Source organism: Mus caroli, unplaced genomic scaffold (assembly GCF_978045245.1).
Source record: "Mus caroli unplaced genomic scaffold, Mus_caroli_1 scaffold_1, whole genome shotgun sequence".
NCBI lineage: Eukaryota > Metazoa > Chordata > Mammalia > Rodentia > Muridae > Mus > Mus caroli.
Window position 1 is genome coordinate 130,615,235 of NW_028227256.1, and position 20,563 is coordinate 130,635,797.

At 50.0% G+C, this 20,563-nt stretch overlaps 1 protein-coding gene across 1 annotated transcript; it reads left to right on the top strand.

Moving 5' to 3' along the window:
- Window positions 1-3,052: 3,052 nt before the first annotated feature.
- On the top strand, window positions 3,053-13,901 carry Fmod (fibromodulin). Its single transcript, XM_021161581.3, has 3 exons — window positions 3,053-3,316; window positions 6,000-6,986; window positions 12,229-13,901. The coding sequence occupies exons 2-3, from the start codon at window positions 6,008-6,010 to the stop codon at window positions 12,378-12,380; spliced, it is 1,131 nt and encodes a 376-aa protein (XP_021017240.1). The 5' UTR covers window positions 3,053-3,316; window positions 6,000-6,007; the 3' UTR covers window positions 12,381-13,901.
- Window positions 13,902-20,563: the final 6,662 nt, after the last annotated feature.

Consider the following 20,563-nt stretch of genomic DNA (forward strand, 5'->3'; position numbering starts at 1 on the left):
GTAGCCCAAAATTCAGTTCCGAATTACTCAATGCCTACTAAGTGCCTTGTATGTCCAGCTACGGGGAGGGGACACTGAGTGACTATTACGGCCATATTGTTAGTTTGCATTAACTGGACAGCATTGGCTTAACACCTTCAAGAGAACACCTGTGTCATGCATGGAATCCTCACATGGGAGTCTCTCTGCATCCCAAGGGGCATATGTGTGCTGTATTTGGCTTCCCATGTAGAGGACAAGCTCTGGGGTCCTACATCTCATAACTAGAACAACAGAGTATCAGTTGAAATAGAGGTTAGAGCCTCCTCTCGGAGCCGCAACAAGGCACTTTGGACAGTGCATGGTCCTCAAGAATTCTACCTCACAATCATCTGCTCCAGGCTTCCTGCAGGCCACCTCGGTGGGGGCTGAAGGCCGGGTGCAAAGCTCACTGCTCAGACACTTCTTTAACAGAGCTCACGTGGGAAAAATTCCCCTTGATAATCTGTCCCTTACTGATCTGCACTGTTAATAAATGTAGTTTTTGTTGGGATGCTGGGATTTTATGAAATAAACATTTGTACTTGGTAGGTAGATTTCCCAGAGCTATCTGGGCCCATCTAAGAACTGTCAACTGTCTGGGCGTAGTGGCACACGCCTTTCAATCCCAGCACTTGGGAGGCAGAGGCAGGTGGATCTCTGAGTTTGAGGCCAGCCTGGTCTACAAAGTGAGTTCCAGGACAGCCAGGGGGCTACACAGAGAAACCCTGTTTCAAAAGAGAGAAAGAGACAAGAGACAGAGACAGAGACAGAGAGAAAGGGGAGGAAGGAGAGGAGAAGGAAGAAGAGCAGGAGGAGGAGGAGGGAGAGGAGGAGTAAGAAGAGGAGGAAGAGGGGATAAAAGTGTCAACTAAGTCCAGTCAGCGAGACCCATGTCCACTGCTGTTCTCATTGATGAGAAAATCATCTGTGCATTTTTTTCCTCACGTTGACACCATTCCATCATTTTCTCTTCATTTGTGTGTGAGTGTCTGTGTACGAGCTGTGCATGTGTGTGTAGTGACTACAGAGGCCAAAAGGAGGTGTTAGAGCTCCTAGAACTGATGTCACAGCTGTGAGCTGCCAGTGGCTGCTGGGAACTGAACCACGATGCTTTGCAAGAGTTAACAGGCAGTGCTCTTAACCTCTGAACTATCCTTCCAACTCCTGATACCATTTCTGTCTTACTGACAAGGTCAGACATGCTTTTACTGGGAACATGCATTATCCTGAGGCCTCTGTGTCTCCATCACTTAGGACCATGTGTGACCCAGAGTGGATGCTGCTCTTTACTAAATGTAAATAAAATATATGTATGGACAGGAAGCCCTGTCCCTCAGCATCCTCTTATCCCTACACACCCCGGCTTCAGCACAGCAGACAGCTATAATTATTTGAGTGTCACCGTACATGAGCCCAGCCCTGAAAACAGGATGCCCTTCACCCCTCCACCCTGCCGACCTGTCCTGGTCTAGAGTTTAAGAAAACTGTGTGCTGTGAAGTCATGTAGACTGAACTCTATACCCTTACTCTTTGTGCCTCTTCCCTGACAATCACCCTGCATCAGGAGTCCTCTTTCCAGGGTAAAATGGCACAGTGCTCATTAAAAGAGAAGACAAATGCAAAACAGACTTTTAAAAAAGACTTACTTATTTATGTATATGAGTATACTGTCGCTATCTTCAGACACACCAGAAGAGGGCATCAGATCCCATTATAGATGGTCATGAGCCTCCATGTGGTTGCTGGGAATTGAACTCAGGGACCTCTGGAAGAGCAGGCATGTTCTCTTAACTGCTGAGCCATCTCTCCAGCCCCTATAAAGCAGACCCTTTAGAGTAGGGGGACATGCCCCTTCCTGGCAGCCTTGCACTAACAACAACTTGACCCAAAGCCCCATCTTCCCAGACACTTCTAAACTTTCCAAACTCAGACTTTCTGAGAGTTTGACCTCTTTGTATTTCTTTAAATTAAAGGGTGCTTCTTGAGTGTGGCTATGAGCCAGGAATTTGAGGAAAGAGAACTAAGAGCTCATCTAAGCTAACTAGACTCAATGTAAGCCACAGTCTCGTGGTTCTCAAGGGCTTTGCCCCTTGTCCCTCAATTCCAAATTCAGTTTCAGACGCAGTGGCCTGTCTGCCTCTTCACTGGAACGTCTAAATGGCATCTATCCTTACATACCCAAAGTATAACTTAGGTTTTCCAGTCTTCTTTCTCTTTCCATACTGTGTAGGTGCTATTGTCCACCTAAGGGCTGAATTAAAATCCAGACAGTCCTGTTTGACTTTCTCCAGCTCAGCAGGTAAGTGCACTGGCTGCTCTTCCAGAAGACCTAGATTCAATTCCCAGCACCCAGTTAGCAGCTCACAATCCTCTCTGACTCCAGTTCCAGGAGGTCTGACGCCCTCTTCTGGTGCCGATGGGCACTGCATGCCTATGGTACACAGACAAAACACTCCTCATACACATAAAATAAAATAAAACCTTGTCAGAGGGTTAACCAGATCCAGTGAGTCTCCCTTATCAAACACTGTTTTAAACATTTAAGCTAAAATCTTTTCTGTGCTCTTAAATCTCCTCACTGTCTAATGCCATCCAGTCCCCCTAGCTTCGTCTTCCCCTGGCTTAGCTATTCCACATCCGTAAAGGCATAACAGCAATAGTTAGAGTCCCTGATTTTCCATTTGTTCCCGTGGCAGAAAGGTCTCAGTGGTCGCCATGAACTTGAGCCAGCGCAAGCCCTCCTGCAGCCAGCATGCTCTCCCACGCACTAAGTCTGACATCTGGCTACAAGGGGTGCTTGAGCCAAGAAAGATAAGTGCAGACTCCTGGAGGGGACCAGGATTGCTGAAAGAGTTAAAAGGTTCTTTCTCCAAACCTTGGCCCTCCCTCTCCTGTGTCTACTTTGTGGGTTTAATGAGAAACCCAGGCACCGCACAAGAGACGGCAGAAATAACTTCTGGGGCATCGCTAACTCATTCAGCAGCAAGAGACTTCAGGCTGCCAATGCTCCAGGGAAGATAACCCAGTGGAATGAAGGTGGTTTTTACAGCCTGGGTCGGACGGAATTTTGCAGAGCTGAGTGTGAGCTCCGCCCTTTACAGGACTGAAAAAGCCAGCTTAGGCTCCTCAGCCCCTCTTCGAGATATTTGATTAGGAATTTGGGGGCGGGCCCTGGCCTGGCACAGACTTGCACACTCTCCGTAGGCGCTCACTCCTCTCTTCCCTCTCTGCCACATTCTCCAACCCAAGGAGACCAGAAAGAAGGACGTGGTCACTCTGAACAGTTCAACCCAAGGTAAGTACAGCCCTATTTCTTTAGGTTTGCTCCCTTGCAGTTCTATAAAGAGAAACAAGGGGGAAAGGACAAGGCTGGGAGAAGAGTGGGCAGAGATGGGTTATTACTCCCAACTGGTCCATGCCTCCCAGGGATGCTGAAGAGATGCAACGGCAGGGTCTGCATGTTCCCTGTCTCCTACAGCTCCCTGTGGGTATCGGGGGCCTCTCTTTCACTGACATAAAAACATGAAGAAAATTGCAGTCTCCTGGTTGCTACCCATGAGTCTCAACATGCTAGGACTTGGGGCACTTTGGAGAATAGTCTCTGGATGTCCCAGAGATCTCTTAGAGAGGGGCATGGTGCCCAAATGTTAGAGGGCAAGCTTTGTGTATGTAACATATGTGTTGTTGGAGTTAAGAGGAGAGAATAAAGAATTGATCCAAGGAGTCATGGATGGAGTGGTGGATAGGATATGTTTTTTTAGTTCGACCTCAGCTCTGATAGAGTTTCCCCAGAATGAAGAAACAAAATGGTACATTTGTAGCTCCCCAGTCGGGATCCCCAAGTCTGAAAGAATCACTCCTGGAACCCTCACACTGAATAGAGGGTCTCTAGCATGACAAGAAACAGTTTAAAGGTGTGCAACCCTGAAGCCACATTCTAGATCGGGTGGGGAAAGGACGGGCCTGCACTCCTCCTAAGCCCTTCCAGCAGTCATACTCTGAAGGGAGGCCACTGTGGCTGGGCATGGAGCCCCATGGAAAGCTGAACCTTGAAAAGGAAGGTAGTCCCCTTCTGCCAACGTGCCTAGTCTGGAAGAGGGACAAAATGGACAGAGGCTTAGTGTGCCAGTCTTCTCTAAAAAGCCACCTTGGTCAGTCCTGCAGCAGCCCAGGGCTGTGCATGGAAAAATGCTCTCTTGGCAATGGGCCGTTCCATCCGTCTTCTCTCCTGGCCCAAGTCAGGAACCAGTCAGCATCTTAGGCAGTGGGCAGTTGAGTCTGCTCCTCAGAAACACTGGGGCTCTTTGTTCAGGGACTGTGGCTGCCCAGGGATGAGCCAGAGTGCCTGTCCTGAGCCATCCGGGGAGCAGTGGGATGAAAAGTCATAAGGGAACTGTTTCAGGGAACAGAAGGGCACGACAGAGATGCTGCTCAGAAATGGAGTAGTTGGACTGTCATAGCTGGGTCTCTTCTCATCAATTCATAGGACTGTCCTGTCCACAGCTGCCAATCCCAGCACAGCCCGGTGGTGAGAGCACCAGGAAAGGTTCTAAATATTGTCTTAATAGTTGTGTCCTGGGAGGTCTCCCTGTTCCCGGGGACTATGCAGTGTGCTGGCCATAGCAACCTGGGGTAGAGTCGAGTACCCAGGTCAAACACCCCTGGCTCCCCACCATCTATCTACACCTGCAGGTTCCCTCCTGGAGGCCCCAGCGTGCCTTGGTTGTCTTGCTAGCAAGCTCTAATGCAACAGACCCTCAGCAGCGTGGGTGCTAACTGAGCCTGGAAAGCCAAGTGACATCACTTGAAGGAGGTAGCTTAGAAGAGAGGAAGGTACACCTCGTATGTGGCACATGCCTTTAACTCCAGCAGTCAAGAGGCAAAGACAGGTGGAGCTCTGGGAGTTTGAAGCCAGCCTGGTCTATTTAGTGAGTTCCAGGAGAGCCAAAGCTATGTAGGGAGACGCTGTCTCAAAAAGGAGGACTAAATGCCCCTACTGGATTCCCTCCATCCCTTCCATTTCTATTCCAGTTCTCAGTGTCCCTAATTCATTTCAATTGCCTCTCACATGGCTCCTGCCATCCCCATGGTGGGTGAGAGGAGGGTGAAGTCCTTCAGTCTTCAGGACCACAGAAGAGAGACGCAGACCAGGCCAGACACAGTACAGTCAGCCCAGAAGACAATCATTAGAGCCATACTGGGTTTCCAGTCTGGAAAGACTGAAGTCTGGCTACACACTCAGCCGCAAGCTGCTAACCAGTGCGTTTTTCTCGCCCAGAAGACTCACAGGCCATGGTCCTCTGGAGAATAGCCCAGACCTTGTGGTGGCCACAGGGGAGCCACACCCTCCCACACACTCAGGACCACAAATCCCCAGGCTGCCCACGAGACCCAAAGGATCTTCAAGAAGTAGCTCAACTATTCCCTTTGGAAGTCCCAGTCCTTTCTGGAGGCTTCCTGGACACAGGAAGAACCAGGAGACTCTTGTCCTTGGACTTGCAGAAAAAAATTCCCTGCAAGTCCAAACTAGAGGGGAGTTCAGACCTAAAAGTATCCCACCGTATACAGGAAGGTATATAATTGGGGGAGGGGGAAACAGACAGACAGAGAGACAGTACTGCAAGGCTCTCAGCTTCAACAACCTTCAAGAACCTCAGGGTGCTGGAGGATGCTAAGGACCTGCCCTTCCCCAAACTACAGCCCATGCCTCTCAGGTTCATCTCTAATCTCAGACTCTTTTCATGGCTGCAAGACCAGAAGCTAAACCGGTGACCTTCCTCACCTCCCCAGGTATGCAGAGCCAGGAGGAGGAGGAGGCACCCAGGTGAGGGGGAAGCACAGCTTCTGCCCTCCAGTGCTTGACTGTAGTCACAGCGTCATCTGTGTAGCTCAGAGCCTGTGGCCAGCCTGAGCCACCCAACTGCCCGCCTGCACCTTCACTCATGCCCCCTCTTGCTCTGTTCTCTCCCTTTCTACAGAGACAAAAATGCAGTGGGCTTCCATCCTGCTGCTGGCTGGGCTCTGCTCGCTTTCCCAGGGCCAGTATGATGAAGACTCTCACTGGTGGATCCAATACCTCCGAAACCAGCAGTCCACCTACTACGACCCCTACGACCCTTACCCCTATGAGCCCTCTGAGCCTTACCCCTATGGAGTGGAAGAAGGCCCAGCCTATGCCTATGGCGCACCACCTCCACCAGAGCCCCGCGATTGTCCCCAAGAATGCGACTGTCCCCCCAACTTCCCCACAGCCATGTACTGTGACAACCGCAACCTCAAGTACCTGCCTTTTGTGCCCTCCCGCATGAAGTACGTCTACTTCCAGAACAACCAAATCTCTGCCATCCAGGAAGGTGTCTTTGACAACGCCACTGGGCTCCTCTGGGTCGCTCTACATGGCAACCAGATTACCAGTGACAAGGTAGGCAGGAAGGTCTTCTCCAAGCTGAGGCACTTGGAGAGGCTGTACCTGGACCACAACAACCTGACCCGAATGCCCGGCCCGCTGCCCCGATCCCTGAGAGAGCTCCACCTGGACCACAACCAGATCTCACGGGTCCCCAACAATGCTCTGGAGGGCCTGGAGAACCTCACAGCCTTATATCTCCACCACAATGAGATCCAGGAAGTGGGGAGTTCCATGAGAGGCCTCCGGTCCCTGATCCTACTAGACCTGAGTTATAACCACCTTCGGAGGGTACCCGACGGTCTGCCCTCAGCCCTGGAGCAGCTGTACCTAGAACACAACAATGTCTACACCGTCCCTGACAGCTACTTCCGGGGGTCACCCAAGCTGCTCTATGTCCGGCTGTCTCACAACAGTCTCACTAACAACGGCCTTGCTACCAACACCTTCAACTCCAGCAGCCTCCTTGAGCTAGACTTGTCTTACAACCAGCTGCAGAAGATCCCTCCTGTCAACACCAACCTGGAGAATCTTTACCTCCAGGGCAACAGGATCAATGGTGAGCTCCAGAGGAGGGAGGGGACTCCTTGGATGCTAATGGGAACATAAAAAAAAATAATAATAATAGTAATAATAATAAGTATAGAGAGCCAAACGATCAAGTATACTGACCGCCAAAGCCCTGTAGTCAGCCAGGTGCACACTGGTCCTCCAGCAAGGTAAGAGAGCTGACTACAAAGTTGGTTGGCTCCAAAGACTACATAGAAGAAACAAGATTCAGTCTAAGGCTTTCAAGGTGAGTGCATGGGCTGAGGGAAGGAGGGATGAGGGCAGTTAGCATGGGGAACTGGTGGGAAGAACCTGCCAGTTACCAAGTCACAGGTCAGAGACAGTTGGGGATGCATGGTTTAGGAGCACTGAGAAATGAGTTTAAAGAAATTTTAGAGCAGCAGTTCTCAACCTGTGGGTCACAACCCCTTGGGGGTGGGGGCAAATGACCTTTTCACAAGAGTCACATACCAGATATCCTGCATATCTAATTATGATTCATTACAGTAGCATGATTACAGTTACGAAGTAACAATGAGAATAATTGTATGGTTGGTTAAAGGGTCACAGCATGAGGAAGGTTGGGAGCCACTGCTCCAGAGGGATATTCAAGAAGGAGACCTGGCGTTCTCTTCTGGGGTCTGCCTTGGGGCGCTGATGGGCTGGTAAGAAGCCAAGGTCCCTGAGCATCCTTAACAGTCACCAGAGGATGCAGACTCTGTCACACACACACACACACACACACACACACACACACGACTCCTGCCTGCACAGCTAGTCTCCTGTTTTGCTGTTTGTTTTTCAAACTTAACAAAAATGGGCAGCCCTCCCAGAACTGAATGTGGGACATCTTGCCAGTTCTCCCTGGAGTCCAAGGAGCCCCTGGTGGCAAGGCAAAGGTCCTCCCTGAGGTAACATGGGCCTGGCCACCCAGAAGCCTTGGGGAAAGAGCACAGGATTGTGTGCTTTATAAGAACTTCCCTGCATAGGCAGGACTACCCCTCTGAGACAGAGAGATAAAAAATGAATCTCTGATTGACTAGCGGCCTTTCAGCCTCTTTCTAACACGTTAGGATCTCATGTTCAGAGCATGCTTGCATTACCCCAGTGGCTTTTGATGTCTTGCTCTCAGCTGGAAAGTACAGGGCCAGCATTTAGTTTCCCTCCCCCTGTGGCTCAGTCCTCGGCTCTGGGGAAGGGAGGCCTGGAATGGCCAGGCAGTGGGCTCTGAATTTCTTGCAGCCTGCTGAGAAGGAATGAGCCGACAAAGCACAGGGAGACCCTGTCCTGTCCTCTCTCCCGCTTCCTCTCTCTTCTCAGGGGACAGATCAGTCCTTTAACAAGATGTTAACAGCCAGACAGCCTACCTCAGGGGGAATAGGGAGGTTGCAATGGGCCTCTGAAGTCAAAAGCGATCTGTCTGGTCCTTTCATTTGAACGGCAAGGCACTGTTACAGGGGTAAGAGCGGCTTTTACTTAGAGTCTCTCTTTTGGGGGAGGAGTCCTGTTAGTCCCAAGATGACAATGGGAGTCATTTACTCTACCTTAAAGATGTCACACATACCCAGAGTTTGGCGTTTTTCTCACAGCTCTATGTCCCACTCTACAGTCATCTGCCACCACTCTGAATCCAGAAGAGCTATGAGAAACGTCACACCATGAGAAATGTCACACCAGATGCTGTCCAAGGGTAACTCTGAACGCGTGGCAGACAGGCACTCTGGGAAGGAGCGTGAGAGCCAACACCTAACTCTCAAGTCAGAGAGAAGTGGCAAGGATAGACTTGTCACAGCGTCTCGTCACCCTTATGTCTTTATGCAGAAATATCCAGGGACATACAAGGGAAGCCCTCTCCCAAAAGCTGATCGGAAAGTAAATTACTTAATGAGTTGTCCTGGGGCACTGCAAAAAAGCTCTCTGTTCAAACCCCTGGGAAATGTCAGCATCTGCCCCAAATCCCTATGAGCCAGATTTAGACCTAATTCTTTCCCTCCTGGTTATCAGTAAATCTCTCTCCCGGCTTCTCTGTAACAAGCAAAGGAACCCCCATGCCTTGTCATTCTCGAATCAGTAAGTGGTATGAGGACCACACAATCCAGAGGACCTGGTGCACAGTGTCACAGTCAACCCCTGGTAACACAGTGTCAGTCACCTTCTTGTTGCCTTTTGGAGAGTCAACAGGCATAGTCTGGGCACTTGTTTTCTGAACTGTCACCATGGGGACAGTAAAAGAAAAGCCATGTTCCAGGTCACCCAGCCTAAGGAAGGCCGAAACCCCTAACTCCTGCCTTTTGTAAAGGACCTAAAGCCAGACATCTCTGATGGAGAACAGGGACAACCCGGCTCTGATGCAGGAAATGGCTTCTTAGCTTGCCTGCCACACACTCTGGGTAACCAGGAAGGAGGAATTCCTGTACTGGCAGTCAGTGACCATGTTGGGGTGAAGGTGTGGTAAGGGGGACCCAATAGAACAGGAGCTCCAGGCCTTCAGGAAACTAGACAACACACACACACACACACACACACACACACACACACACACACACACCTCTCCCTCCAATGCCTCCCTCAGTTTTTCCAACCTGGCAGAAGAGGAATGGTAGAGCAGACAGAGCCATGGAATGTTAGTCGGAAGCTGTGGGATCCAATGGCGTGGGGCGGGACTGGAATTTGGAAAGACTCATGTCAGTATTTAATCTGGCCTGGAAAAATGTCTGCCGGGGCCTCCTGACAGAAACCCTGACCTACTGTGGGCTTGAGGAAGATGTGTGGAGGGGTGCTCTTAGAGCCCCCATGAATAGCTGATCTAGATGCTGTGTCTAGTGGCTCACAGGTATGGGAGCTTGGATGTTAGCACAGTCTGCAGGCTCCATGTCCAGACCTCTGGCTCAGTCCCAAATAGGACTGAAAGTGGCAAGTGACGTTCAGCCACATCGTGTGCCCCCTGGCCCCGTGAACAGGTAATAGACCCAAGCCCCACCTGCACTATACCCACTAAATCTACTCCCAAGGACCAGAAGGGAAACAGCAAAAAGCGTCTCAGATCTTCTGCTCCTCCTCAAAGTATATTTCACAGCCCCACTCTCCCGGGACCTAATTCTTCTCCAGGCCTGAATTCTGTGTTTGAGGGCAGTGCAACATGGTTTGCTACAGCACACCAACCCATCTCGGGCAGTTCTTAATGGAGACTAAAAGCAACTTATGGTGTTAATTCAAAACCACATTCCTCCACAGCCTCAGCCTTCTGTGCCGTCTTTCTTGGAAACCTTCATTTTCACACTCCCTCCTTCCCCCGGGAGGAAACCCTATTGTCTTTAAAAATTGGGTTAGCTCCTACAGATCAATTCTGATTATAGTTCCAGGCACCTCTGCAGGATGAGGGAAGTCTCTGACGGGACAAAGTCAGCCCTGTTCTACACTTGGCTCGAGGCTGCCAACATGGGTATCTGTGAATGATGGTCACGCCAGACCCCACCCCCTCCTGCCAGCTTATCTAAACCAGTTCACAGAAAATGACAACAAGAGTGGCCTTCTAGGGAGCCAAGTAGAAGGAGGGCAGCCCTGACGGACTTTATGGCTTCCAGTGTGAACAACTTCTGTTGTCGCTTTTGGAGTTTGAACTGGGATTTTGAATGTCTTCCTTTCCTTTCAAGTTACTGACGGTAGACGGTGGTGTCATCTGAGAGGACAACAGAGACAGCTGTGGGAAGCCTTGTGTTGAGATGACCCAAAACTAGAACATTTGTTTCATGGCTTAGGGGAACTCCTCTACAAAAGAGTCCCCAGAGACTTCTGAGAGTAAAAATGAGACCACAGCCTAGGGGGATGGCTCTGTCCCTGTCTCCACCCCACCCCCAAGTTTAAACCTACAGGGTCTTGTGGGAAGGATACCCAAGAGCACTCAGGGCGCTTGAAGGGCCCGTGGAAGTGGGGAGTTAGGGGACAGGCTGCAGAAGCTGGAACATTCCCCTGGTGGTGGTGACAGCTTGCCTGTAATTCTAACCTCAGAAGACAGATGATCCCTAAGGCAAGATAGCTACTTACCGAGAGTAGAGATGAGTAGAGATCCCAGCAAGCTCCGGGTTTGACTGAATGACCTTAGCTCAGTGAGGGAAAGCATTGATGAGGAACCCTGACGTAAGCCTTAGGCCTCACATGCAAACATGCACACATACACAGGTGTTGCAGGACATACAAACATGCTATATACATGTGCGCACCACACACACATGAAAAGGGGAAAAAAAACTAAATAAAAGAGGCAGACTACAAGGTCTGGTGGTACATGCTGGCTGTGATAGCCCACACTCAGGAGGTCACACAGGAGAATCTGGAGTCTAAGGCTGTACTTAGCTACATAGTAAGTTTGAGGGCAGTCTGGACTATATGAGACCCTGTCTCCCAAAGTGAAAAAGACCTATGTAATCGTACAAGGAGGCAGGGGGATTATTTGATTTGGTTTGGTTTAGGGTTTGTTTTTTTTTTAGATAGGGTCTCTCTGGGTAACCCTGGCTGTCCTGGAACTCACTGTGTAGTTCAGATTGCCCTCGAACTCACAGAGATCTGCTTGCCTCTGACTGCCAAGTGAGGCTAAAGGGTTTCTGCCAGCATGCCTGGCTATTTATTTGACTTTGGCATTTCTAGCCTGCTCTCCCCTTCCAGTCCCCTGAAGGCTCTGGCACCCAGACACTCGGCTCTAAGGCCAGGATTTCTCTCTTTCATGTCCTACTACTTTCCCTACCTGCAAAATGACAGGAAATATTCAAAAACAGTGTACCCCATTCCTGGAGTGTACCCCATTCCTGGAGTGTACCCCATTCCTGGAGTGGCCTTCTTGCAGTGCGCCGCCATCAGCAAAGCGGTCCTCCCAGGAGCAGCCAAGCCTTTAGAGACGCTGTGAGCTCCACCTACCCTCTGCTTCCCCCTGCTGCCCGCAGGGGGAAAAAACAAGGCCCGGTGGGAAGGACATCCGGGACATTTGGGGAGCAAAGCAGGGGGGTGGGTAGGGGAGTAAGAGGTTGAGCTGGGGAGGCTCACACCTCCCCAGCGTGCTCTGTTCCTAGCATGGTTCCCAACGGTACCAATCCATCTGACTCCAATACTTTAGCACCCCCGGCTCAACTCTTCCACTCCACCCCCACCCCAGTCTTTATTCTTTATTTCAGCTGATTCAAAGGGGCCCTCTGTGCCCATTTTGTATCTGTTTCCTAAGCTGAGCTTCTCCCACCCGCCCACCCTTTTTGTCCCGCCAGAGTTCTCCATCAGCAGCTTCTGCACGGTGGTGGACGTCATGAACTTCTCCAAGCTGCAGGTGCTACGCCTGGATGGGAACGAGATCAAGCGTAGCGCCATGCCGGTGGATGCCCCACTCTGCCTGCGCCTCGCCAGCCTCATCGAGATCTGAGGGGCCTCGCCTTGGGCTCCTGGCTCCGGGCTCCGGGCTCCGGGTACCGTGCACCGGGCTCGGGGTACATGCCCTGCCACCCCGCTGCATATTTGGCTTTTGCTGGATGGTCTGGGACACGCATGTGACAGAAGTCCACAGGATCTTATTCAATCTCCTTCCAACAGGCAGAGTTAGGTGGGATCAGGGGCCAGGCCAGTTTCTGCAGGGGAATGAATTTGGTGGTAAAAGAAATAGCTATAGAGTCTAGCCCCAAAATCTTCTTGCTTGGACAGTAGCATACAACCAGTTCCAATCTGACCTTTTTGAGCTGTGCTCAACAGCATGGCCAGCTGCTTCTGCGGTTGCTCTGGGCTCCTGCTCTTTGCTCCTCAAAACATCACAACACACCTCTTGCCCAGTCACCTCCTCCCAGCCCAGGGTCACCCACTCTGCCCTCTTTCACTGGGGCCTCTTCTAATGTCTTAGGCAGTCAGGAGACACCCACACCCTAAGGGCACACTCTTATCTGAGGCTAAACAGATGGCTAAAATCATCACACACTCCCCCCCCCCCACCTGTTTAAAGTCACCATATTGAACACCATAATGATGAGCTGTTAGCAGAGGGGATAACCGGCTCTATAATGGAGGATCTATCAGAGGAGGGAAGGGTCCAGTGGTCATTATCAGTATCCATAGTAAGATGGGGAAGAGTCACACCTCAGTATAGCAGAACTGAAGGGGCAGCCCCCTTTCCAGTTTCATCTGACCCATCACCCCTTCTTGGGCTTTTAGTATCGAAGGGGCAAGTGTGGTTTTCAAAACATGAGAAAGAGCCTCTGCTCATCCTTTGATCCAAGGATGAAGGATTGTTACACAAATGGCAGAGGCAGACTCCACCCGCGGAGGACCTGCCACTAACCCAGACCAGGGGGTGATCTCAATAGCTCGTTTGTCCATAATGCTAGAGCCTTAGGAACCAGCCCTGTGGAGATGCTCACTGGGGTGCAAGAAGCCCTGGCCAGGCCCAAGTCCTGCCGACACTAGACCTGGCTTCCTCTGCATTCACACTATGCAGCCCACCTTATGTCCAGTGGTGCCTGTGATTTGTAGTTTGTCTAAGAACAACCTCATCTTCTCCTTTTTAAAGGTGGTATTGCCTAGGTACAACCAACAGGGTCTATCCCACTGGGACAGAGCCACCGGGGTAGCGAGTAGCAAGAAGCAATTGTGAGATGCTAGCCTGAGGTGGGTCCCTGCCTTAGACCCCTGACTCTGTGTGCTCTTAGGATCGAGCTTCTCTGGAAAGGACAGGGTGGGGCGGGATGCTTAGACTGTGCTATGGGTTCCAGAACTGAAATCCACAAAAGCCAAACCAGCTTGTTTCAACCAGGGAGTGCCATCTGAGGAGCAAGGCTGCCCTGCCCAGGGCTCTTGGGAAGCACCTGCATGCGTCACCATCCTGCCTCTGAAGAGCCCTCAGCATGAAGCAAGCATGAATGGTGGCCAACCTAACCAATAAAGTTATTTTATAAGTGCATCTGCAAGGATGGAGTCGTTGGTGGCAGCCCTCGGCATCGCCTCGGGGTACCTAGACACACAGGCCTTGAACCGTGTCCGCTCTTTATAAAAAGTAGTCTATATAAAAACTCAAGTTAGCAAGTGTTGTGGTATGAAAGCTCCTAGATCTATTCTCACTATTTATCCACCCTTTTGTCTCACAAGAGAAAGAAAAACAGGGTTTGAGGGCTGGGTTTTGTTTGTTTGTTTTGTTTCTGTTATTGTCATTATTTGCCCTGCACACACACAAAGACACACAGAGACACACACAAATACACATATAACACACAAACACATAAACACACTCACACAAACACACATACACACAAACACACAAACAACACTTATAAACACATAATACATACAGGCAAACAAACATACAAACACATGCAAACATGCACACAGACACATTACAAACATATACACAAACACATTACAAACATACACATGCAAACATACACAATACACATACAAACACCTATAAATATACACACAAACACATACATACAAACATACACAAACATATAAACACATAAACACAAATACATACAGGCAAACACACATACATGCAAATAAACACACACAAATACACATACAAACATACACACACACACATTCTACATGCTTTTCTTCTTCCTCTCCTGTCAACCGAGTAATTCTGGATCTGACTGAACCTGGGTATTATTGCCTTAATGGCTACTGCCCTCTAGTGGCACCTGTCAGAAACTGAACGCTGCCCCACCATGCACAACCCACTTGGTTCTGGAAGAAGTAAACCAGAGAGGGAGTCGCCTACCTACCTACTCTCTGCTCCTCTCAGAATGGGTCTCTTGAAACCCTTCTGGTGCCAAGTGCCAGGCTAAACACTTAACATTGCCTTGAAATGATGGAAGCTGCACGTGGCTTCCAGTCAGGGAAAAAGGGAAGTGACTGAGATGAATATATGCCAAATTCTAACTGCCCCAACTCCAGAGTGAGCTGACGATGCCCTGGAGAGTATTCTATGATGGAATGTGGGGATGTGCAAGTTTTGAAGATCTGGCACGGCCAGGGGGGTGAGGGGGTGCTGGAGAAGGGGGAGGGGGAGGGGAAGGGACACTTATGGAGGGGTCTACCCAAACCACAACTGCCTTTCGATTTTGACCGTTAGCAACTCAGCTACCTCAACTCTACTAATTCCTTGGGGTTGCTTCTACAGATGCCCTATAGAAGCAACTTAAGAGAAGGAGTTTTTAGTGTGCCTCTTGGTTTCATGGGATCTCACTCTACCATGGGAGGGAGAAACTCAGTTCATGGCACAGAGTGTGTGGCAAAAGGCTGTTCACATCACTGCAGACCAGGAAGCAGAGAGCAACACAGGAAGCAATATCTGACTATGTCGTTCAAAGGCACACTCCTAGGACCTGCCTCTGCCTAGACTCTACCTCCTGATGGTTCCATAGCTTCCCAAAGCAGCACCACCAGCTGCAGAACAAGTATTCAAATGAGAGCCTGAGAAGGACAATCCCAACGAGCACAGCCCACCCCCAGCCTCCAGAGCCCACCCCCAGCCTCCAGAGCCCACCCCCAGCCTCCAGAGCCCACCCCCAGCCTCCAGAGCCCACCCCCAGCCTCCAGAGCCCACCCCCAGCCTCCAGAGCCCACCCCCAGCCTCCAGAGCCTACCCCCAGCCTCCAGAGCCCACCCCCAGCCTCCAGAGGTTTTCGGGCTTCTCACAACATGTTTTAACCCAATTTCAAAAGCCTTTAAAATATATTTTATATATAATCATATTATATATAATAAGTATATATTTATGAGAGAGAATGTGTGTGCATATGTGTGTGTGTGTGTGTGTGTGTGTGTGTGTGTGTGTGTGTGTGTGTGTGTATGGTTTCTCTGTGTAGCCCTGACTATCCTAGTACTCACTCTCTGTAGACCAGGCTGGCCTGGAGCTCAGAGATCCACCTGCCTCTGCCACCTGAGTGCTGAGGTGTGTGCCACCCCCTGCTCAACTCAAACTTCAGGAGTCTTAACAATCCCAAGACCTTTCAGATGACCAAAGTTCAAAGACTCTCCTGGGACTCAAGACAACCTTCTAGCCATGAGGCCCTATGAGTGAAAAGGATGCTGCCGGGTTTCAGTCTATAGTCCAGGGGGAGCATCCTGTTCCTAAAAGAGGAATGGGAATGTAAGGGGAGAATTAGAACTAAGGCAAAATCAAATCCCAACAGGGGGAATGTCAACTCCCATAGCTGCATGCCCAGCATTTAGGACAGCATACATGATGTGACTTCCAATGGACTTTAGCTGCCCTGGCCATAGCCCTTATAATGCTTGCAGTGCACATGGTCTCTTTATTTGAGTCATGCTCCTTAGAAAGTCTATGTTCCTGGCATCTGCAGCATCATATGGTCTCCATTGCAGCTCAGACTTTCTCTCCATTGCTTCGTGCCTAGACATCTAGACCTCTTCCACAGCATAACTACATGTCGCCTGGCCACACAGACTTTTCTCTGGAACCTTGCAGGAAACCTCCATCACCCCAAAACTCTTGCATTCTCCATACCTAGAAAACTAGCATGGTGTAAACAATGCCGAGTTCTGCTGCCGGCCTGAGTGGTAGCTGGGCTTCCTTGGAGTATGGCTACAGAGGCCTCTGAGTGCCTAGGCAACTGAACCCAGGAAAAGCTGCCCTTAGGCACCCTTGTGAGTAGGGCACCCCATTGGCACGCTCTCTTTAAAGAAGTCTTTCAAATGAGTTTGCAGTTTTAAACCCTGAATCCTGTTTGAAGTCTCACTAATCCTGCAGCACCCCAGGAGCCGTCCTATTGTCTTAGTACAAAGTGCCCGGCTTCTTCTAATGTTGTTGTTAACAGTTACAGTTTCTTTATCTGTAACCTTAAACAGCCATGGCTAAACTGTGTGCTTCGTGCATCCTTCTGCTCTGAAATTATTTTTAATCCTGATTTTCACTGTAAACCGTCCCCCAAGCAGCCAGCCATGCCACAGCCCGTATGCTATCTTGATATTTCCTCCACCGAATTATCTATTACATTTCACCTTAGCCTCACTTAAAATTTCAGAACATGGGAAATACATACATAAAACCCTTGCCATCCTATAATGCAAATGGCTTCTAGTCCAAATTCCTTGAGTCCCTGTTCACATTTAAAACCTCAAGAGAGCTGAGCATGGACGGGCGTGGTGGCGCACGCCTTTAATCCCAGCACTCGGGAGGCAGAGGCAGGTGGATTTCTGAGTTCGAGGCCAGCCTGGTCTACAGAGTGAGTTCCAGGACAGCCAGGACTACACAGAGAAACCCTGTCTCGAAAAAAAAAAAAAAAAAAAAAGAGAGCTGAGCATGGTGGCACATGCCTTCAATCTCAGCACTCGAGAGGAAGTGTCAGGCAGATCGCTGTGAGTTCGAGGCCAGCCTGGTCTACACAGTAAGTTCCAGGACAGCCAGGGCTATAGAGAGACACTCTGTTTAAAAAACAAAACCAGCCAACCAAACCTCATGAGCCAGGCCTGCACTGTTTGTGTTTGCATTGGCACGGGGTGGGGGTGGAGGTCTACTGACCCCCACCAGAGTCACCCACCAAGGTATCACTAGGGGTTCTTTAGTCTGCATCTCCAAACCCCTGCAAATGCTCCTTGCAATCCAGTCTGAAAGATCTAAGAACCACACGGTCAGACTTAATCCTAACAGTGTCCCCTTTTCCCTGACACTAATGTGCAGGGTTAGTTACCTTCCCTTGTTGCGTTGGCACCTGACAGACTTAAGAACAGAACGATTTGGCTCAGGGTTTCAGTCCATCCATTCAGGGCAGTAGCAGGGTATGGAAGGAGCTGTTCACAGAGCAGCAGAACAAGGAGCAGAGGGCAGGGTAGGAACCAGGCGCTGCGTATAACCTTCAAAGCTCCACCCTAAATGACCTGCTTCCGCCAGCTAGATGGTCCCTTCTAAAGGTTCCACAAGCATCCCAGAATAGCAGTACCAGGCGAGGGGCAAGTATTTATAGAATGAGTCTGTGGAGGCCATTTCAGACTTAGAATATAACGCCAACTAAGACAGGTAAAGAGAACAAGGAAAGCCATAATTCCCTCAGTTTGTTTTGGGTTTTTTGGGGGTTTGTTTTTTGGTTTTTTTGTTTGTTTGGTTGGTTGGGTTTTTTTTTTTTTTTTTTTTGGTTTTCTTTGGTTTTTGGTTTTTGGTTTTTAGAGACAGGGTTTCTCTGTGTAGCCCTGGCTGTCCTGGAACTCACTCTGTAAACCAGGCTGGCCTCGAACTCAGAGATCCACCTGCCTCTGCTTCCCAAGTGCTGGGACTAAAGGCGTGCGCCACCACCGCCTGGCTTCAGTTCTAAAGAGACACAAGAAAGAGATGGTCCCTCAGACTCAGACACTGTTTTTCTTCATGCTACTAGTTGGTGAGAACTTACTCTATACAAGAGGCCAGTCTTGGTGACTTTTTCTATTGCTGTGACAAGACACCATGGCCAAGGTCGTTAAGGGATAAAAGAGAGCATTTAATTGGGCTTACCGTCCAGAGAGCTAGAACCCATGATGGTGGAGCTAACCGATAGGGTGCACATCTTGACTCATGAGCAGGAGGCAGAGAGAGCTAAGTTTTCTGAAATCTAAGACCCCACCTCCTCCAACAAGGTTACACCACCACACCCTTCCCAAACTGTCTCACCAACTGGGGACCAAGTACTCAAATATATGAGCCTGTGGGGGGCCATCCTCACTCAAACCACCACAGAACTTAACTTATATCTCCTCATTTGCTACTCCGTGTTGGCTATGCCACAGCAGTTACTCTTTTCCCTATATACTATATGTTGTTTTTACACACACGGGCCTTGGCCCACCCACCAGGGAAGCATGTAGGCCACGTGATGCTGGCCACACCCACCAGGGAAGCATGTAGGCCACGTGATGCTGGCCACACCCACCAGGGAAGCATGTAGGCCACGTGATGCTGGCCACACCCACCAGGGAAGCATGTAGGCCACGTGATGTTGGCCACAACCACCAGGGGGGAAGCATTAGGCCACGTGATGCTGGCCACCTTTCTCTTCAGCCTGTCAGTGCTTCTGCAAAATCGAGAATCCAGGGAGTGAAGGATAGAAAAGACTGGTGCAAGTGGAGGGTGACTCTCAATCCATCCTGCTTGCGGTTTTTCAACTAAAATTCCCTCTTCGCTATTAAACGTGTGGTGGGGGCTGGGGGGGGGGGAGCGCTTTCTTACCGTGACATTCATTGGATAACAACAGAAACTACAGCCCAAAGGCCAGACGTTACAAACTGAGAAAGAGCTGGCAAGATGAGCACAGGTCTGACTGGGATGCTGAGGGCTATGAAGTGGGACACAGTAATCTAGATGAGAGGGGGGAGTGATCAGGCCATGGACAACACCCAAATATGGAAGGAAGCTTCAGATATGCTAGGCAACAGAAAATGGCCGGAACAAGGAGAGCATTTGAAGCAACGAGGCAGGATGCCACACAGGAATCAAATCACCTATTGTCCGGAGTGAGAGTTTTGGTTTCTTAAAAATCCAGCTATGCCGGGCGTGGTAGCACACGCCTTTAATCCCAGCACTCGGAAGGCAGAGGCAGGCAGATTTCTGAATTCGAGGCCAGCCTGGTCTACAGAGTGAGTTCCAGGATAGCCAGGGCTATACAGAGAAACCCTGTCTCGAAAAACAAAACAACAACAACAACAACAAAAACCCAGCTATGTTATGCGAACATGTTTCTGTTTTAATCCCAGGTGTGGGGTAGGAGGCTGTTTCAGATTACCCACAGCAGCAGACTATTTGCCCCCTGCTCCAGGAGCTGGGGTGGGGGGTGGGGGTGGATTCCTGCTAGCTGCAGATAGTTCCATTCTGGGGATTCTAGAAAGCCAGAGCCACCAGAGGGCCCAGGAGCTCTGAAGATGGGGTGGGGGAGGGGGAGGAAGCTGTTGCTGCTGCTGCTGCTGGTTGATGGTGGTACCCAGCAGGAACTAGCATAAACAAGCTATGCCCCCTTTCTCCTCTAACCTACCTGGGGTTGCGATGTTGGAAGGGATTGGAGTGGAGAAGGGTGATAGATATAAAAAATCCAGTAAAATAGACTAAAAACAAATATGCCTACACTGCCTGAATTCTCACTTTCAGACTCAAGTAGCCAAATACTTTAACTACCACCATACTAAGGGCAGCTCTCTGTAGTCACGCTGTTTTGCCTTTGGCCACAAGGGAGCAGTATCGCACCTTACATGGTTCGACTCCAGCCCTTTCAAAGGCTTCCATGGCTGCCAGCTATCTCCCACGTGTGTTCTAATGCAGCGCTTCTCAGTTACGTCCCTTAACAGCAGCAAAATGACAGTTGCAACTTGGTAATGAAATGGCAACGAAAATAATGTTAGGGTTGGGGGTCACCACAACATGAGGAACTGCATTAAAGGGTCACAGCTTTAGGAAGGTTGGGAAACACTGTCAACAGAAGACCCCGTGTCCCCAGTAGCCTTTTGTGCAGGCAAAAGCAAGTAAGGCCTGTGGGCCTCAGCTCAGAATCTTGTTCTGTTTGCGCATTGCTCTGTTTTGAGACAGTCTTGCTATGTTACCCAGACCAGCCTTGAACTCCCGGCTTGAATGACCCTCTTACCTCA

Coding starts and splice junctions, on each gene's coding strand:
- Fmod (XM_021161581.3), top strand. CDS start 6,008: ATGCAGTGGGCTTCCATCCTGCTGCTGGCTGGGCTCTGCTCGCTTTCC. Junction 6,987..12,228: donor CCAGGGCAACAGGATCAATG/GTGAGCTCCAGA, acceptor TTGTCCCGCCAG/AGTTCTCCATCAGCAGCTTC.